The sequence below is a fragment of the Mesoplodon densirostris genome, chromosome 7 (genome assembly GCF_025265405.1).
Source record: "Mesoplodon densirostris isolate mMesDen1 chromosome 7, mMesDen1 primary haplotype, whole genome shotgun sequence".
NCBI lineage: Eukaryota > Metazoa > Chordata > Mammalia > Artiodactyla > Ziphiidae > Mesoplodon > Mesoplodon densirostris.
Window position 1 is genome coordinate 61,989,158 of NC_082667.1, and position 12,634 is coordinate 62,001,791.

The following is a 12,634-nucleotide window of genomic DNA, read 5'->3' on the forward strand; positions in this document are numbered from 1 at the left end:
CATTACAAATAATGCCATTCCACTCCTTAATTCATTCTAGGTTTGAATGAATTTATCACCTAATAATTCTCTTTTTCTAGGAACCTTCCAAGACTTGGCCTAATAAAACCACAGAAAAGAACAACACTGATTCAGTCCCTAGACTCTCTGTTAAGTTTCCATGGACATAGCTGGAAGCACTTCCTAAAGATCTATTTCTCAAGTCTATACACACTTCCCCAGGGAGTCCCCCTGCCCCGCCCCCCTACACACACACAGATATATGGTCCCTCTGATGTAGGTCTGTTCAACCCTTTGCCAAGACCAGGTCTGTGACTTACCAGTTCATTCCCCTCCAGGCGGGTGAGAGCAAGTTCTCCTCTTCTGCTGCTAATGCTCAAGGAGCAACTTGGAAGCATGGTGGGAGGAATGAGTTTATTTCTCCACTTTGGCCTGTTTCACCTCCTTCATATGTGAACAACCAATACAATTAAGGTAGAAAGACAATTTTTGCTATTCTTTATTACAGGAATGATTTTGCTTCTGCCTGTACCTAACCTAGTATCTACTTTGCTGCCCAATCCTAACTCAACAGTCACTACTTTCCAGCTTAAACTACATCAGAGGTTGTGTTACACAGCATCACAGTGACAATACATAATGTATATATTGTAGCCCCTCACAACAGGCAAAACCCATAGTTCTCATATGCTTGCTTTACAGTTTGTTTCCAGCACAATCATTCCCACATCACACTTTTAAGACCTGTAATGAATTATTTTTGTCACACACAACAATCACTCTAAAGGGCCAACAGCCCAGATATACAGTCTTAATTCCCTTTCATTATCATATATGGCTTTTTGTGCCTAGTCCTATTCTTCCTCCCCACACTTCCCTCCTGCTTTATTCCTTCTGTCACAGATTTAGGGAAGAGAAAGGCAGAATATTTGCCAGAACCATGAACATTCCCTTGGTGACAAAGATCCAAACTTTAGCCCAACGAGCTTGTGGGTGAGCCTTCCTTTCAGTGCATTTGTTTTACATTTCTTTGTATTATTTCCATTCTCTACCCTAATGTCACAGTCCCTGTTCTAACCCAAAGACAAACACATATAATAGACGCTCAATATATTACTGTGGCCCAGAGTTGGCCAGGGCATGGGTATCTTTTGGTCTAAAAGGACAGGACTGTCAGGAGAGGCCCTAAGAAGCTAAGGCAGTGCTGCAAAGATGCTGTAAAAAGGTGAGATGGGAAGGTTGCCACCACAGGCAAAATCCATGGCTTGCCTCCCCTGTCCCTGAGAAAGGAACAAAAGTACGGGATGGATCTGAGATCTTTACAATCCTGCGAGGTAGGAGAGTATGCAGTTACTATACCCATTTTCCCATTGAGGACACTTAAAATCTTTCAAACATTGGGGTGTTTCAGACCTGAATGTAATGAATGATATGCAGACATGTGACCTGAGAAGTGAGTTTGTCAGTTTGGTTTCATTTGAATGTGAGAAATACTTCATAATCTATGCACTCTTCTTTCCATCAGCTTTGTGAGAAATAACTGGCTGCACTAAGGCCATTTGTCTCTTCATCCATGAAGTGAAAATAGGTTTTCCGATTCTGATATTTAGAGAAAAGGGCAGGACCAGGACACAGGTCTCCTTAGAGTCTGAGATTAGTGACTTGCCCAGCTTGTGCTCAGAGAGGGGACGGCCACTGGGGCGGTCTGGGCAATTGGTGATGCATTTCTCTAGCTGGGAGGTCAGAGAGCTAGGGTGAAATATGGGTGCTCAGAGGCAGTACACCTCAGGTGAAGCATCCTCCTGCTGCTATCAGCACAGCAACCAGCTCTGGACATGGACAGTATTCTTCTGGCTTGTCGGTAAACCTGACCCAATGGGTTTCCTGAAGATCGGATCTAATTCATCATCCTCACTGACTATGGCACTGACAGGGATGGGGAAGAGGGGTGTGACCTGCAGAAAGCACTATCCTGGTCCTTAGAACCGCTGTGATCCTCACCAAAAGCCTTGTCATACTTCCCACGGGGGTGCGATGCTCCTTTTGCTGAGCCTCAGCTTTTTAACATGAGTGGTTTAGAGGGAGACTGGCCCAGTAGCGACAGACCACTGGGTCAGGCAGAGGAATCCCTGGGTTCCAGGCTCGGCTCAGTTCCAGGGGACCCTCATCAGGGGCAGGGTCCTCCAAGACCCCTGCGGGCCAGGCGACATTCCAAGGCCTCTGGCTAAAATGGTGGCTCTCTTAGTCGTCCCCGTCCAGGGAGCAGATGGCCAGCGGAGCGGTGTTGTTGGCTCCGATGCTGTAGCAAGGACTGAAGTAGGGCAGGAGGCGCCCAGGGAAGGGATAGTGGGGGAAAGTGAAAATGTGGGAGCCACTGTCAGTCACGTTGTAGAAGGAGATATCATGGGCCTCGTAATCCAGGAAGACTCCCACCCGGCGGGGAGGGACGGGCAAGGACAGGAGTGGGTATTCGTCGGTGCCTGCCCGGTACTCATCGCCCTTCCTCAGCCTGATCACCCAGAATCCGTAGTGGGGGGATAAATAGACCACCTCCTTCCGGTCTACATTTTCCTTACACACTCCCAGGCCCCATTCAGACCTGTCTCCCACCTCCACCTCCCAGTAGTGCCGACCCGAGGAGATGCACTGACTGCCCAGGACGATATTGTAGCGGTAAAATCTCTCAGGATTGTCGGGCAGCTTCTGCTTGGTGTCTCCATAGCGCACGCATTTTCTGTCCTCAGACACGATGAGGCGAGAATAAGCGGTGTCTGGATCCAGCCGCACGTCCGCTAAGGAAAAAGATCCTGGTTGGTACCCTGACACAGAGCGAGGGGGCCTGGGCGAGGTCTCTGTGATAGATACAGCCAGCGACTTCCTCAGTGACGGGTGGGCGATGGGCATCCAGAGGGCACTGAGCCATTTCATTCCTCCGGGAGGGGTCCCGCCCCCCGCTCATCGCAATCCCGCCGAGCATTCATTACCTGCATATGTCTTCAGGATCTCTCTGAGCCCAAGCACACGGCAGTCCGTCTTCAGCTCCAGCGAGACTGGTTCTGGTCTCTGCAGGCTCCAAGACTTGCTCCTGGTAGAGAGGGGTAGGCCTTGGGGCCAGAAGTCCTGGCTCTGCCACATGGGCCTTCCCTTAGTACAGGGAAGGGGGCTTGGCCAGGGACGGAGTCAGCGAGGTGCCCCTCCCCAGCAATACCAGGCGGAGCAGAGATGTGATGATTATTTGACTGAGCTGAACGGCTTGTGGCACAGAGAGAATATTCATATACCTAGGCCATGGGAAGGGTTAGGTGTGAATCTGACATTGGGAGAGGAAGAGGTGTACTGCAGAGGAGAAGGGCCCATATGCAGACTCAGAGCACCGATGCTACTGGAGACAGCTGCAGTCTTCTCCCCTCCTTGGGCCATCTACTTGAAACCATACATTTTATAGCTTTACCTGAAACTCTTATTGGTAATGCTTGAAATGAATTTGGCCAAGCACAAAGAAGAAAAGAGAAAGATGTTGAAAGCTTCCTTAGCCAATACAATGGAAGGGGGAGAAGATTACGGACCAGCACCCACTTTCCTGTAGGTACTTGGTCTACGCTCCTTCCCCACTTCTGGCTCTGGCCAGGCCCCACTTTCTCTTACAGGGCTGTCGAGGGGCTCCAGAGATGGAAACATACCTGTTTAAGACTTCCTGAATACCCTAGAAGGAGAAAAAGATATGCAGCACGTGAGTATGCCCCATTCCTTGGAGGGACCAGACAGACACAGAGCTGTAGGAGGGAGTTTCTCCGAGAGAAGGGGAAGGCAGAGAGCAAAGCTGGAGAGAAGGCGTGCAGAGGGAGCGGGGGAGAAGCCTACAGGAGGCAGGCAGGGCAGGCTGAGCCCTGGCTGCACTGGCCAACTTCGGGCTCTACCTCAACTCTCTGGCCAGAGGGAGGGACAGGTATGATGTGAGGGCCGCCTAGACAATGTCCATCTAGGAGGCCACGAGGTCATCCACCCAACCAGGGGTAGGGGAGCAGCCGGCATTAGCAGCGGGTATACGGAATCCATGTCTGCTAGGCCGAGTGCTGACAGATCCCACTGAAGACTAGGTACCCCCCTCTCCTACAGTCCCAGGCTATCCTCAGCTCTTGCTCAGACTTCCCAGGAAAGCCTGCTCCTCACCTGCAGCATCCAGCGGATAGGCCTCTGAGACCTTTCTTCCAGCTCTGCGATCATCCTCCACAGGACCCGGCTCTGCTGGATGAGTGCGTTGTGACTCACCCCCAGTTTCTGCGTGGTCTCCCCTTCCTCCTGCTCCAGGCTGGCCAGAGCGGCGGCAGCCTCTACTTCCAGCCGCCGACCTGGTGGCTGTTTTTTCTTTAGTAATCGCCGGTATTTCTCAAACTCCCATATGATGCTCTGCTTTCGGGTTTCCACCTGTATCTGTAGAGCCAAGATCAGAAATCAGCACGGATACTGGTCGTGTAAGGGCTACCCAGGATTGAGGACGCTGGTATGTGCACACACACACGCACTCTGGAATGTTCTGGTACCAACTGTGTGCCAGGCATTGTAGAGGATAAAGGATACGATTTTTCCTAACTTCCTGTTCCCACAGCTCCAGTACATGCTCTTCAGTCCCTATTGCTAACTCTTGTTGACCCCAGTAGGGCCCAGGATATTACCTTTGTACTATATATTCCAGACTATTTTCCATTTTCAGAATAATATATTCTATTTTCAGAATAATGACCAGGCAGTGTAACAACTACACTGTTAGATGATTTTGCTTCTTACTGGTATTGTATCACTTCAATATGCTGTTTTAGACTGATTCAATGTTACCTTCCGTCGATCACAAGTTCTGATAGTTTGATAGTTATGGGCCTTGAGTTTATTTCTGAAGTGATTTTCCAATATTTTAATAACTTAACTTTTAGTAAATATGCTTTAGCTGAGGAAAGAGAAACAGAAACTATGCTTTACTAAGCATTATATAAGTCATACCTCTGTGAGCTAAAGTATATGTGAGGTGTGCACTTTTCCTTTCTCACATATGAGGAGAGCCCAGAAGTTATCTCTACATCACATTCAAGAAACTGCAAGTCAGTGGTCCCAAGGCCAGCTGAAGGCCACACACCTGGTAGAGAAAGCTGGCATGAGGACCCCAGGCTCTCTGACCTCAAACCCCACATTCTGCCTCACAGAGATGAGGAAGGTACCATGGGCCAGCTTTGGGACAACACAGGGACCACACAGACTCCTTTCCCCAGGGGGCAACTTGCCTTCCAGTTGGCAGTTCGTTTCCTCTCACCAACTTCCAGCTTCCAGGCCTCTTCTTGCTCTTTCCTCAGATGTTCTAAAGCCTCATGAAGTTTCCACTGAAAGAGACAAAAACCTCATGAGGACACCTCGGGCAGCCTGGGTGGATAGCCAGGCTTCCTAGCATTGGTAGGTGATGGGAAAACAAGCATCCCTCAGGGGGTGGGCCAGAATGCATGCTGGGAGAAAAGGGAACACCACAGAGGGAGCAGATTCCTGCCCAGACTACATCCAAGGTCTCTCTATCTGAGAATCATTTCAACTCCCACAGTCTCTAAGTTTCTGTAAAGCAGAAGAAAAGGTCCATTTCCAACCTGGCCAAAAAACTATCTTGGACTTTCCTATCCATGTCTCTTTTTATCCTTATCTGCTTTGTTATCCTACAGCCTCCTAAACCTTGTTACTCTAAGTGTGGTCCACGTGTGTCAGCAGCATCAACATCACCTGGGAGCTTGTTAGCAATGCAGGATCTTGGGCTTCACCCCAGACCTCCTGAATTTTAGCAAGACCCTTGTGTGGTTCATATGCACCCTAAAGGTAAGAAGCACCATCCTAGACTCTAATGCAAGAGATGACTACTGGGAAACATAAAGTAATCTCATAATATTGACCATTTTATTAAAAATGTACCAACAAAACTGAGGCTTAGAGAGTGACCTACACAAAGTCACTCAGCTAGTAAATGGTTGGGCTGGGATTTAACCCAGCTCTTTAACTCTTATGCCTATGGTATACGGCCTCCCTATTCTAATACTGGCAAAACAAAATAAATAAATACTTTTAATTTTTCAGAAATTCTTTTTGCATAGAAAAACAGCTAATTCAGGGGATTCATCTTACAATTTTACCTTACAATTTTACCTTCTAATCTCAAGAAAGAGAATATTGGGATAATGATTCCAATAAAGATATGTCAGCATGGACATCTAAGGAAAATATAAGAAGTTAGAAGTTGATAGGATAGCTATAAAAAAGGAGCAGTGGGTGTCAGAGATGGCTTCCCCTATCGCCCCCAATAAATAGAAGGTAAGGAGAAGAGAAAGAACAGTGGCTGAAGAGTAAGAAGGCCTTTGATCTTCCTTTAACTAACTTAAGTCAGAAGGGACCCTACGACATTAGATTAGACAATCTCACTCAATCCTAAATGACTCAGCCATGGTCCCTTCTAGCTCTAAAACCAATAATCATGATCTCAAATTTCTAAGCCTTTGTTTTGTCTATAAAATGAGGAGTTTAAAGTGACTCACCTGATGTTCAATGATTATCTGTGGCATTGCTAGGAAGAGTTTGCATGTTCTGATAGGTACAGCCTTGACCACCTCACCCAAGGCACCCAGAACCCCAGCTAGACCAAAACGGTCTCCCTCAAATTTTTAGTAAGGAAAGCAAGTTTGGGTTAGGCATTAAACCTGCTGGGACTGGGGTGAGGTGTAGAAGTGGGAAAGAAGGAAGTCAAAGGAGGTCACAAATGTAAGGAGAGGTATGGCTCACTGTATCAGGTCCCCGGGATCTGGGGGTGTGAGAAGCCAAAGGAATCAGCTCTCATTTTGTCTCTGGGGCCCCCGGTCAAGTTCTTGATCTAGAGATAGCCAAGTGAAGGGCAGGGGAGAGACTGGGGGGAGCTGGCCTTCATCTCCCACCTTATAATCCCAGGCGACATCCTCCATGGGCACGACACTGTGGGCCTCGTGCTCGGGGGACCGGCCACAGGCCTCGCACACGATCAGGCCATCCTCTTTGCAGAACATCTTTAGCTGCTCCTCGTGGGTCTCGCACACGTCACCCTTCAGCCCCATTCCTGGATGCAGCCCTAGCCGTCGGACTTTTTCTACAACATTGGCCAGCTGCCAATTAGGCCGCAGGTTCCTTGGCTGGACGGGAGCCCGGCAGAGGGGACATGAGTAACCCCAGTTCTGGGATTCTCCTGGGACCTCCCAGAGTCCAGAGAGACAGTTGTGGCAGAAGCTGTGGCCACAGTCGATGCTCACGGGCTCTTTCAGGAAGGTCATGCAGATGGGACAGGCCACTTCTTCTACAACGGCTTCCACCAATGCTGCGGGATCCATGGCTCCTGTCACACCCTCCTCAGAACATGAATAAAACCAGGCGGAGCCACTGAAGGCTGAGAAGAAGGAAAGAAACCCAAATAAGGGAAAGAAGAGCAGAAGAGGGATAGGTAAAAGGGATAAGTAGTGACTGAAAAAAATAACTTCCTCTTTTGGATCCTTCATGAACCCTGTTCAATAAGCTCTGGCCTCCCAACTGAATCCACTGGGTCACGTTTCTCACGCCACAGAAGGGACATCTGGGGATGCCTGAGTGTTGAGATGCTGGGAATTCTCAGTTTCCATTCACCTGGTCATCTCTGACCCTCCTCTGGGTTCGCTCGCCAGCCCATTCTCACTCCACCTCCATCATGCTCTCAGCATTGTTTCTCTTGAACTTCGTGTGGTTTCACTATCCAAAATAAGGCCAGAAATACCCACCTTCCTCACTCTCTAGGATGTTTCTATGTATACTTATGTATGTCAAGGTGCAGAAAAGGTAATATGCCAGAAGCCCATGGCCTATATGCTCAATTTGTTTTCTTGTGTTGCACAATGAAGTGTAAGGTATAAGAGAACCAACAACTTTCCCCACCTCCTGTAAACCTCTGCCCACTTCTCCAGCACTAACATCCGCTAAGATGCCAAGACACTCTCCTCAGTGATACATTAGAAGCAGATATGGACAAACAGCCCTTTGAATATAAAAACAAAGGTCATCTGATGATAATTAAACCCATATTGATGAATTCACTACTCCAGCAAGAAACCTGAGGTTTCTGCTAGGGCCATATGTGGGCACAGAACTTGAATGACCAATGGCAGGCTCTTGGTACAGCTGACAATGTTTATTTGTTCACCGTGCAAGTTTGTGTTACCAGTAAGTCTATAAAGGGAAAAGCCCTGATGGTCTTAGTCATCATTGTATCCTTAGGACCTAAAAAGTGCCTGTCATACAGTTATTGCTGAATAAATATTTGCTGAAGGAATAAATGAGCTAGACACAGAAAACAGTTCTTAAACCCAAAATGCTTTTGTAATTAAGTTAGGGAGCTGAGAGCATATTATACATTAATAATAAAAGCGAGCACTCCTTGAGTACACTATATGCTAGGCACTCTTCTGAGCATTTTACATGGATTGGCTCAATGTATTTCAAAACCCTAAGTAGAAACCATTATTCTACTCTCCCCTCACTTAACAGATGCTTGGTCCTGGGCTCTGCCATTCTATCTTGGGCAAAGTACTTAACCTCTCCAGCTTCAAGGTATAATAAAAATTCAAGAGGAGTGAGAAATCACTGTGGTTTAATGGTAGTCCAGTGAGGTTTCCTGAAGGAAGTGGGGCAGTAAGTAGATTTTGCAGAACTGTCTGTTACAGGACATCAGCAGGTCCTGCCTTCTCACTGGCCTCCCTGTCTCTTGCTTTTCCTCCTCCCACTGTCACTACCAAACTGTAGGACCAATATCTTAAAACCTTGTTTTACTAAATCACTAACTTACTGAAGAGCCTATCCTGGTTCCCCAGCCCTCAGTCCAACAAGAAGCTCTCTCTTCACCCTGAAACAGCCCAGTCAAGCAAAAGGAGGAACTTCCACATTTTCTCGCAGACCCCATGTCCATTCATTCCACCCACTTGGATTCCTGCTGTCCTCCCAGCTTGAAATGACTTCTCCAAATTCCTGCTCTTAAAGACATTTGACACATATGTGTTTATTGTCTTACTTCCCACAGTAAAAGTTTCATGAGGATACTGACATACTCTATTTTGTTCACGACCATATCCCTAAGGCCAGAAACAGTGCTCAAATATTTTTGAATACATGAGTATTAAATGTAAATGTTAAGGTCTAGCTGATAGTAGGTTGGATGTGGAAGAAATGTCAATATCCTCGTCTACCACGGAGGGGCCCCAAGAACTACTACCTAAGGCTAACACAACAGAGGCTGATATCTATGATTTAAAGCTACAGAGATTAACAAAGAATTGAAAATAGCTGCTGAAAATTGAGAAGATGGTGGAGAAGGGAAGTGAGGTAAAGAAATATCAAAATGATAAATCAAGAAATGCGATGGAAGCACATTATTTAGATTTAGTAGGGTCATAAAAAGCTCTAAACATGAAAAAGTTAAATGTGGTGGCCTCTGCAAAAAAGGATTTAGGGGCGGGCACCTATTGCCTTATTGTTTTGTTTTCATGATACACAGATTACTTTGACAAAACTTTAATTATTAAACATTTAATTGCTTCAACAGTGCATTTGACAGAGTGGGAAGCCTTCTAGGAAAGACATTTGCGGGGGGGGGGGAGGGCGAAGCCGGGAAGAGACTCGAGAGGAGGGGCCAAAGTGGGAAGTGAGGAGGCGGTGACCTCCGGGGTTCGGGAGGAGAGAGGGGGAGGGTAACCTCCGGGCCACAGGACGCCGGGCAGGGCCCGAGGGTCCCGGGCGGGTGGCGGCAGAGTAAGGCTGACGGCCTGCAGGACCTCTGAAGAGGCACAACTGTCTACCCACCTCCCTTCTCAGCCGGGAGTAGCGCCCTGAGGCTGAAACCGAAAGTGGAGACGCCCGCTTGGCTCCCACGGCCGAGTGTCCGCCACATCCGAAGCGGCTGGCCCAGCCAGCCCGGCACTTACCGCCGGATCGGAGACCAAGGCCTCAGCAGCACCCAGCTCCTTGGCTTCTCCTGCAGGATTCCGAGGCCCCGCCCACAGGGCCGGAGCCAATGAGCTCGCCGGCGGCATCTTTGTGGGAGCAGCCAATCACAGACAGGGAACAGGACAACCCTAGCCAATCGGAGGAGGGGACAGGGCCCCGCTCACCTCTTGGCCTGACGGCGTATTTTCTCTTTTTTTCGGTTTTTCTGGCCTCTTCCCCCACCTAGAGCCCTTTAAACTGTAAAAGGGCCCAGGAGTCAGTCGAGGACGGGTCGAAGGGGTGAGGCCCTTGGATGAGGCCGCTCGGGCCATGCAGTAGCAGAGGCCTAGCTGGCCCTCGGCTCAAAGAACCCCTTGCGTCTCACGCTTCCGCTCTGGATGACTAGTGGCTCTTCAGGGCGAACCTTGTTCCTTCCGGGTGGTAGCCCCGGACCTAATGCTGTTCCTTTGCCTGTTTTCCACGTTAAACTCAGCAGCCTATGAGATCAGCCATGACTGATTCTGAGACCCAATTTAGTGTAGAGCTGGGCACTGATAATGCAGTGGACTCTGGACTTTCCTGCAAGATGAGCGACCTCTCCTGGCTCCAGGCTGCAGATGGTGGTTTCTCATAAAAAACCCTGGGTTTTCTTGGCAAGCTCTTATCCTTCAGTACTTCAGCAGGCAGTCTCTCATCACTGTTGCCACACACCCCCTTTAGAGTTAGAAGCAGATGGTGGGAACTGGCGGAGGAGAAGTGGAATTCCTCGTCTGAAACTGCTATACAAATTGGAAAAAAATTTTAAACGAGCGGTGTTCATCCCTCGCCTAAACACACAGACATGTGCACACACAAAGTGATACTTAAGGCAGTGATTTCGGTTTTTCTTTGTAGTCTCTGCACCTTGTCCTATTCCTGATACTTCAGTGTTTACTGAATAAGCAAATAAAGGCACATCCTTCCTGTGCGGAAAATAACCAGGAAATCCTCCAACTGAAGCCCAGTTCCAAATGATTTTCTTGCTGGGACTGATACTCTTTGGCTCTTCATGCCAATGTCAGGGCTCAGGCCATGGTTGAAATTCTGAAGGGTGAGGCCCAGAAAATTCCTGAAACAAATGGGACCTTGAACAAAAAAAGAAGAAAAGAGGTAGCTGAGGTCTGAGTTGTACCCTGTGTCTCACCTGGATCTGTAGGCATGGCTGCCTAACAGAGTAGTAAATGGATTAATCAGAACAAGCCACTTGAAACATTTATTGAGCATTCACTTTTTGCACTTTGTGCTGGGTGCTGGAATTACAACCATAGGCCACAGACTGTTTAAGGAACTCAAAATCAAGTTAGTTGTACAGTGGGCCCTTAAATATTGCAAGGGCCAACTGTACAGTCAAAAATATGTGTATAACTTTTGACTCCCCCAAACCTTAACTGCTAGTAGCCTACAGTTGGCCTGAAGTCTTACCAATAACATAAAACAGTCGATTAATACATATTTTGTTTGTATTATATGCTTATAATAAAGTAAACTAGAGAAAAAATGTTAGTAAGAAAATTATAAGAAAGAGAAAATGTATTTACTATACTGTACTATATCAACATCATAACTTTACATCTTCTGTTTACAAGATGAATCATCAGTCTATCAGTACATACATCAATATTGTCTTATACAAAACACTGTAGATGTTATAGATATTAACACTAGACATAAAAAATGAAAAGATAATGTGAAAAAGAAATTAATATTTGTAGTTATAATAATTCATGCATTGATAACAAATAAGCAGCAATATGATTGCTTTGTGGTAGCCTAGTATAATTGATATGATTGCTTCACTGTAGCCTAGCCTATACACTAATGAATGAATCATTATAAAATGTTTATGGCATACAGTATTACAGTTATATTAATAATATAGTATTGGAAACACTTTCATTTTTTAAAAAACAACTTAAATGTGATGATAGGCTGATATACAGTTTCTCCATTTATGAGAGAGACAGGTATATTGTATGATAATGTAATTCTCTGAAAGCAAAGTTGTAAAAGAGTAAGAAAATTAACACATTAATTTTATATTAAATATCACTCACCTTATGCCTACGTAAGGATAGACTAGTATCTACATATAATTTATGCATTCATGACATACGTAACTTTTTCTTATTTTTTCAATATTTCCAGGCTACATGGTTCATCTGTGAGATTTTTCAAATTGTTGCAAATCTCCAAAACATTTTCTGATATATTTATTGAAAAACATCTGCATATAAGTGGACCCACACAATTCAAACCTGTGTTGTTCAAGGGTCGATTGCACTTCTCTGGAGTTTCTGTGAAGTTAAAGCAGTTAAAGGGGAGATCTTTTTCATTTGTAACTTGGCAATTTGTCCATAACTATGATTGACTCTCAAGGGCCCTGGCAAAAGGGCACCTTAGTATTCCTGGGGGAGGGGGTTTGTGTTCTCGAGGAGAAAGCTGGACAGAGCACTTTTGAAGATAGATCAGTCCAGTGCACAAGCACAGCAGCTCTTCTTCCTGGCCTCCATCAGGGTGCTTTCTTTGCTGTGAAAGGCAGACAGCTGTGTCCAGGTGAGGCTCTGTCTTGGATATAGCCCATGATGGTAACCACAGCTTCCAGCCC

General features: G+C 46.6%; 1 protein-coding gene across 3 annotated transcripts; it reads right to left on the bottom strand.

Moving 5' to 3' along the window:
* Positions 1-304: 304 nt before the first annotated feature.
* TRIM68 (tripartite motif containing 68) lies at positions 305-10,066 on the bottom strand. 3 transcript variants are annotated; one of them, XM_060104991.1, is made up of 7 exons: positions 9,868-9,981; positions 6,951-7,432; positions 5,274-5,369; positions 4,270-4,431; positions 3,681-3,703; positions 2,985-3,085; positions 305-2,792 (listed from the first exon to the last, which is right to left on the bottom strand). In XM_060104991.1, the coding sequence occupies exons 1-7, from the start codon at positions 9,953-9,955 to the stop codon at positions 2,242-2,244; spliced, it is 1,503 nt and encodes a 500-aa protein (XP_059960974.1). In that variant the 5' UTR covers positions 9,956-9,981; the 3' UTR covers positions 305-2,241. The 3 variants fall into 3 exon arrangements, with proteins under 3 accessions (XP_059960974.1, XP_059960973.1, XP_059960975.1); XM_060104990.1 differs by having other exon boundaries at positions 4,171-4,431; XM_060104992.1 differs by lacking the exon at positions 9,868-9,981 and adding an exon at positions 9,990-10,066 and having other exon boundaries at positions 306-2,792; positions 4,171-4,431.
* Between the last annotated feature and the right edge of the window lie 2,568 nt (positions 10,067-12,634).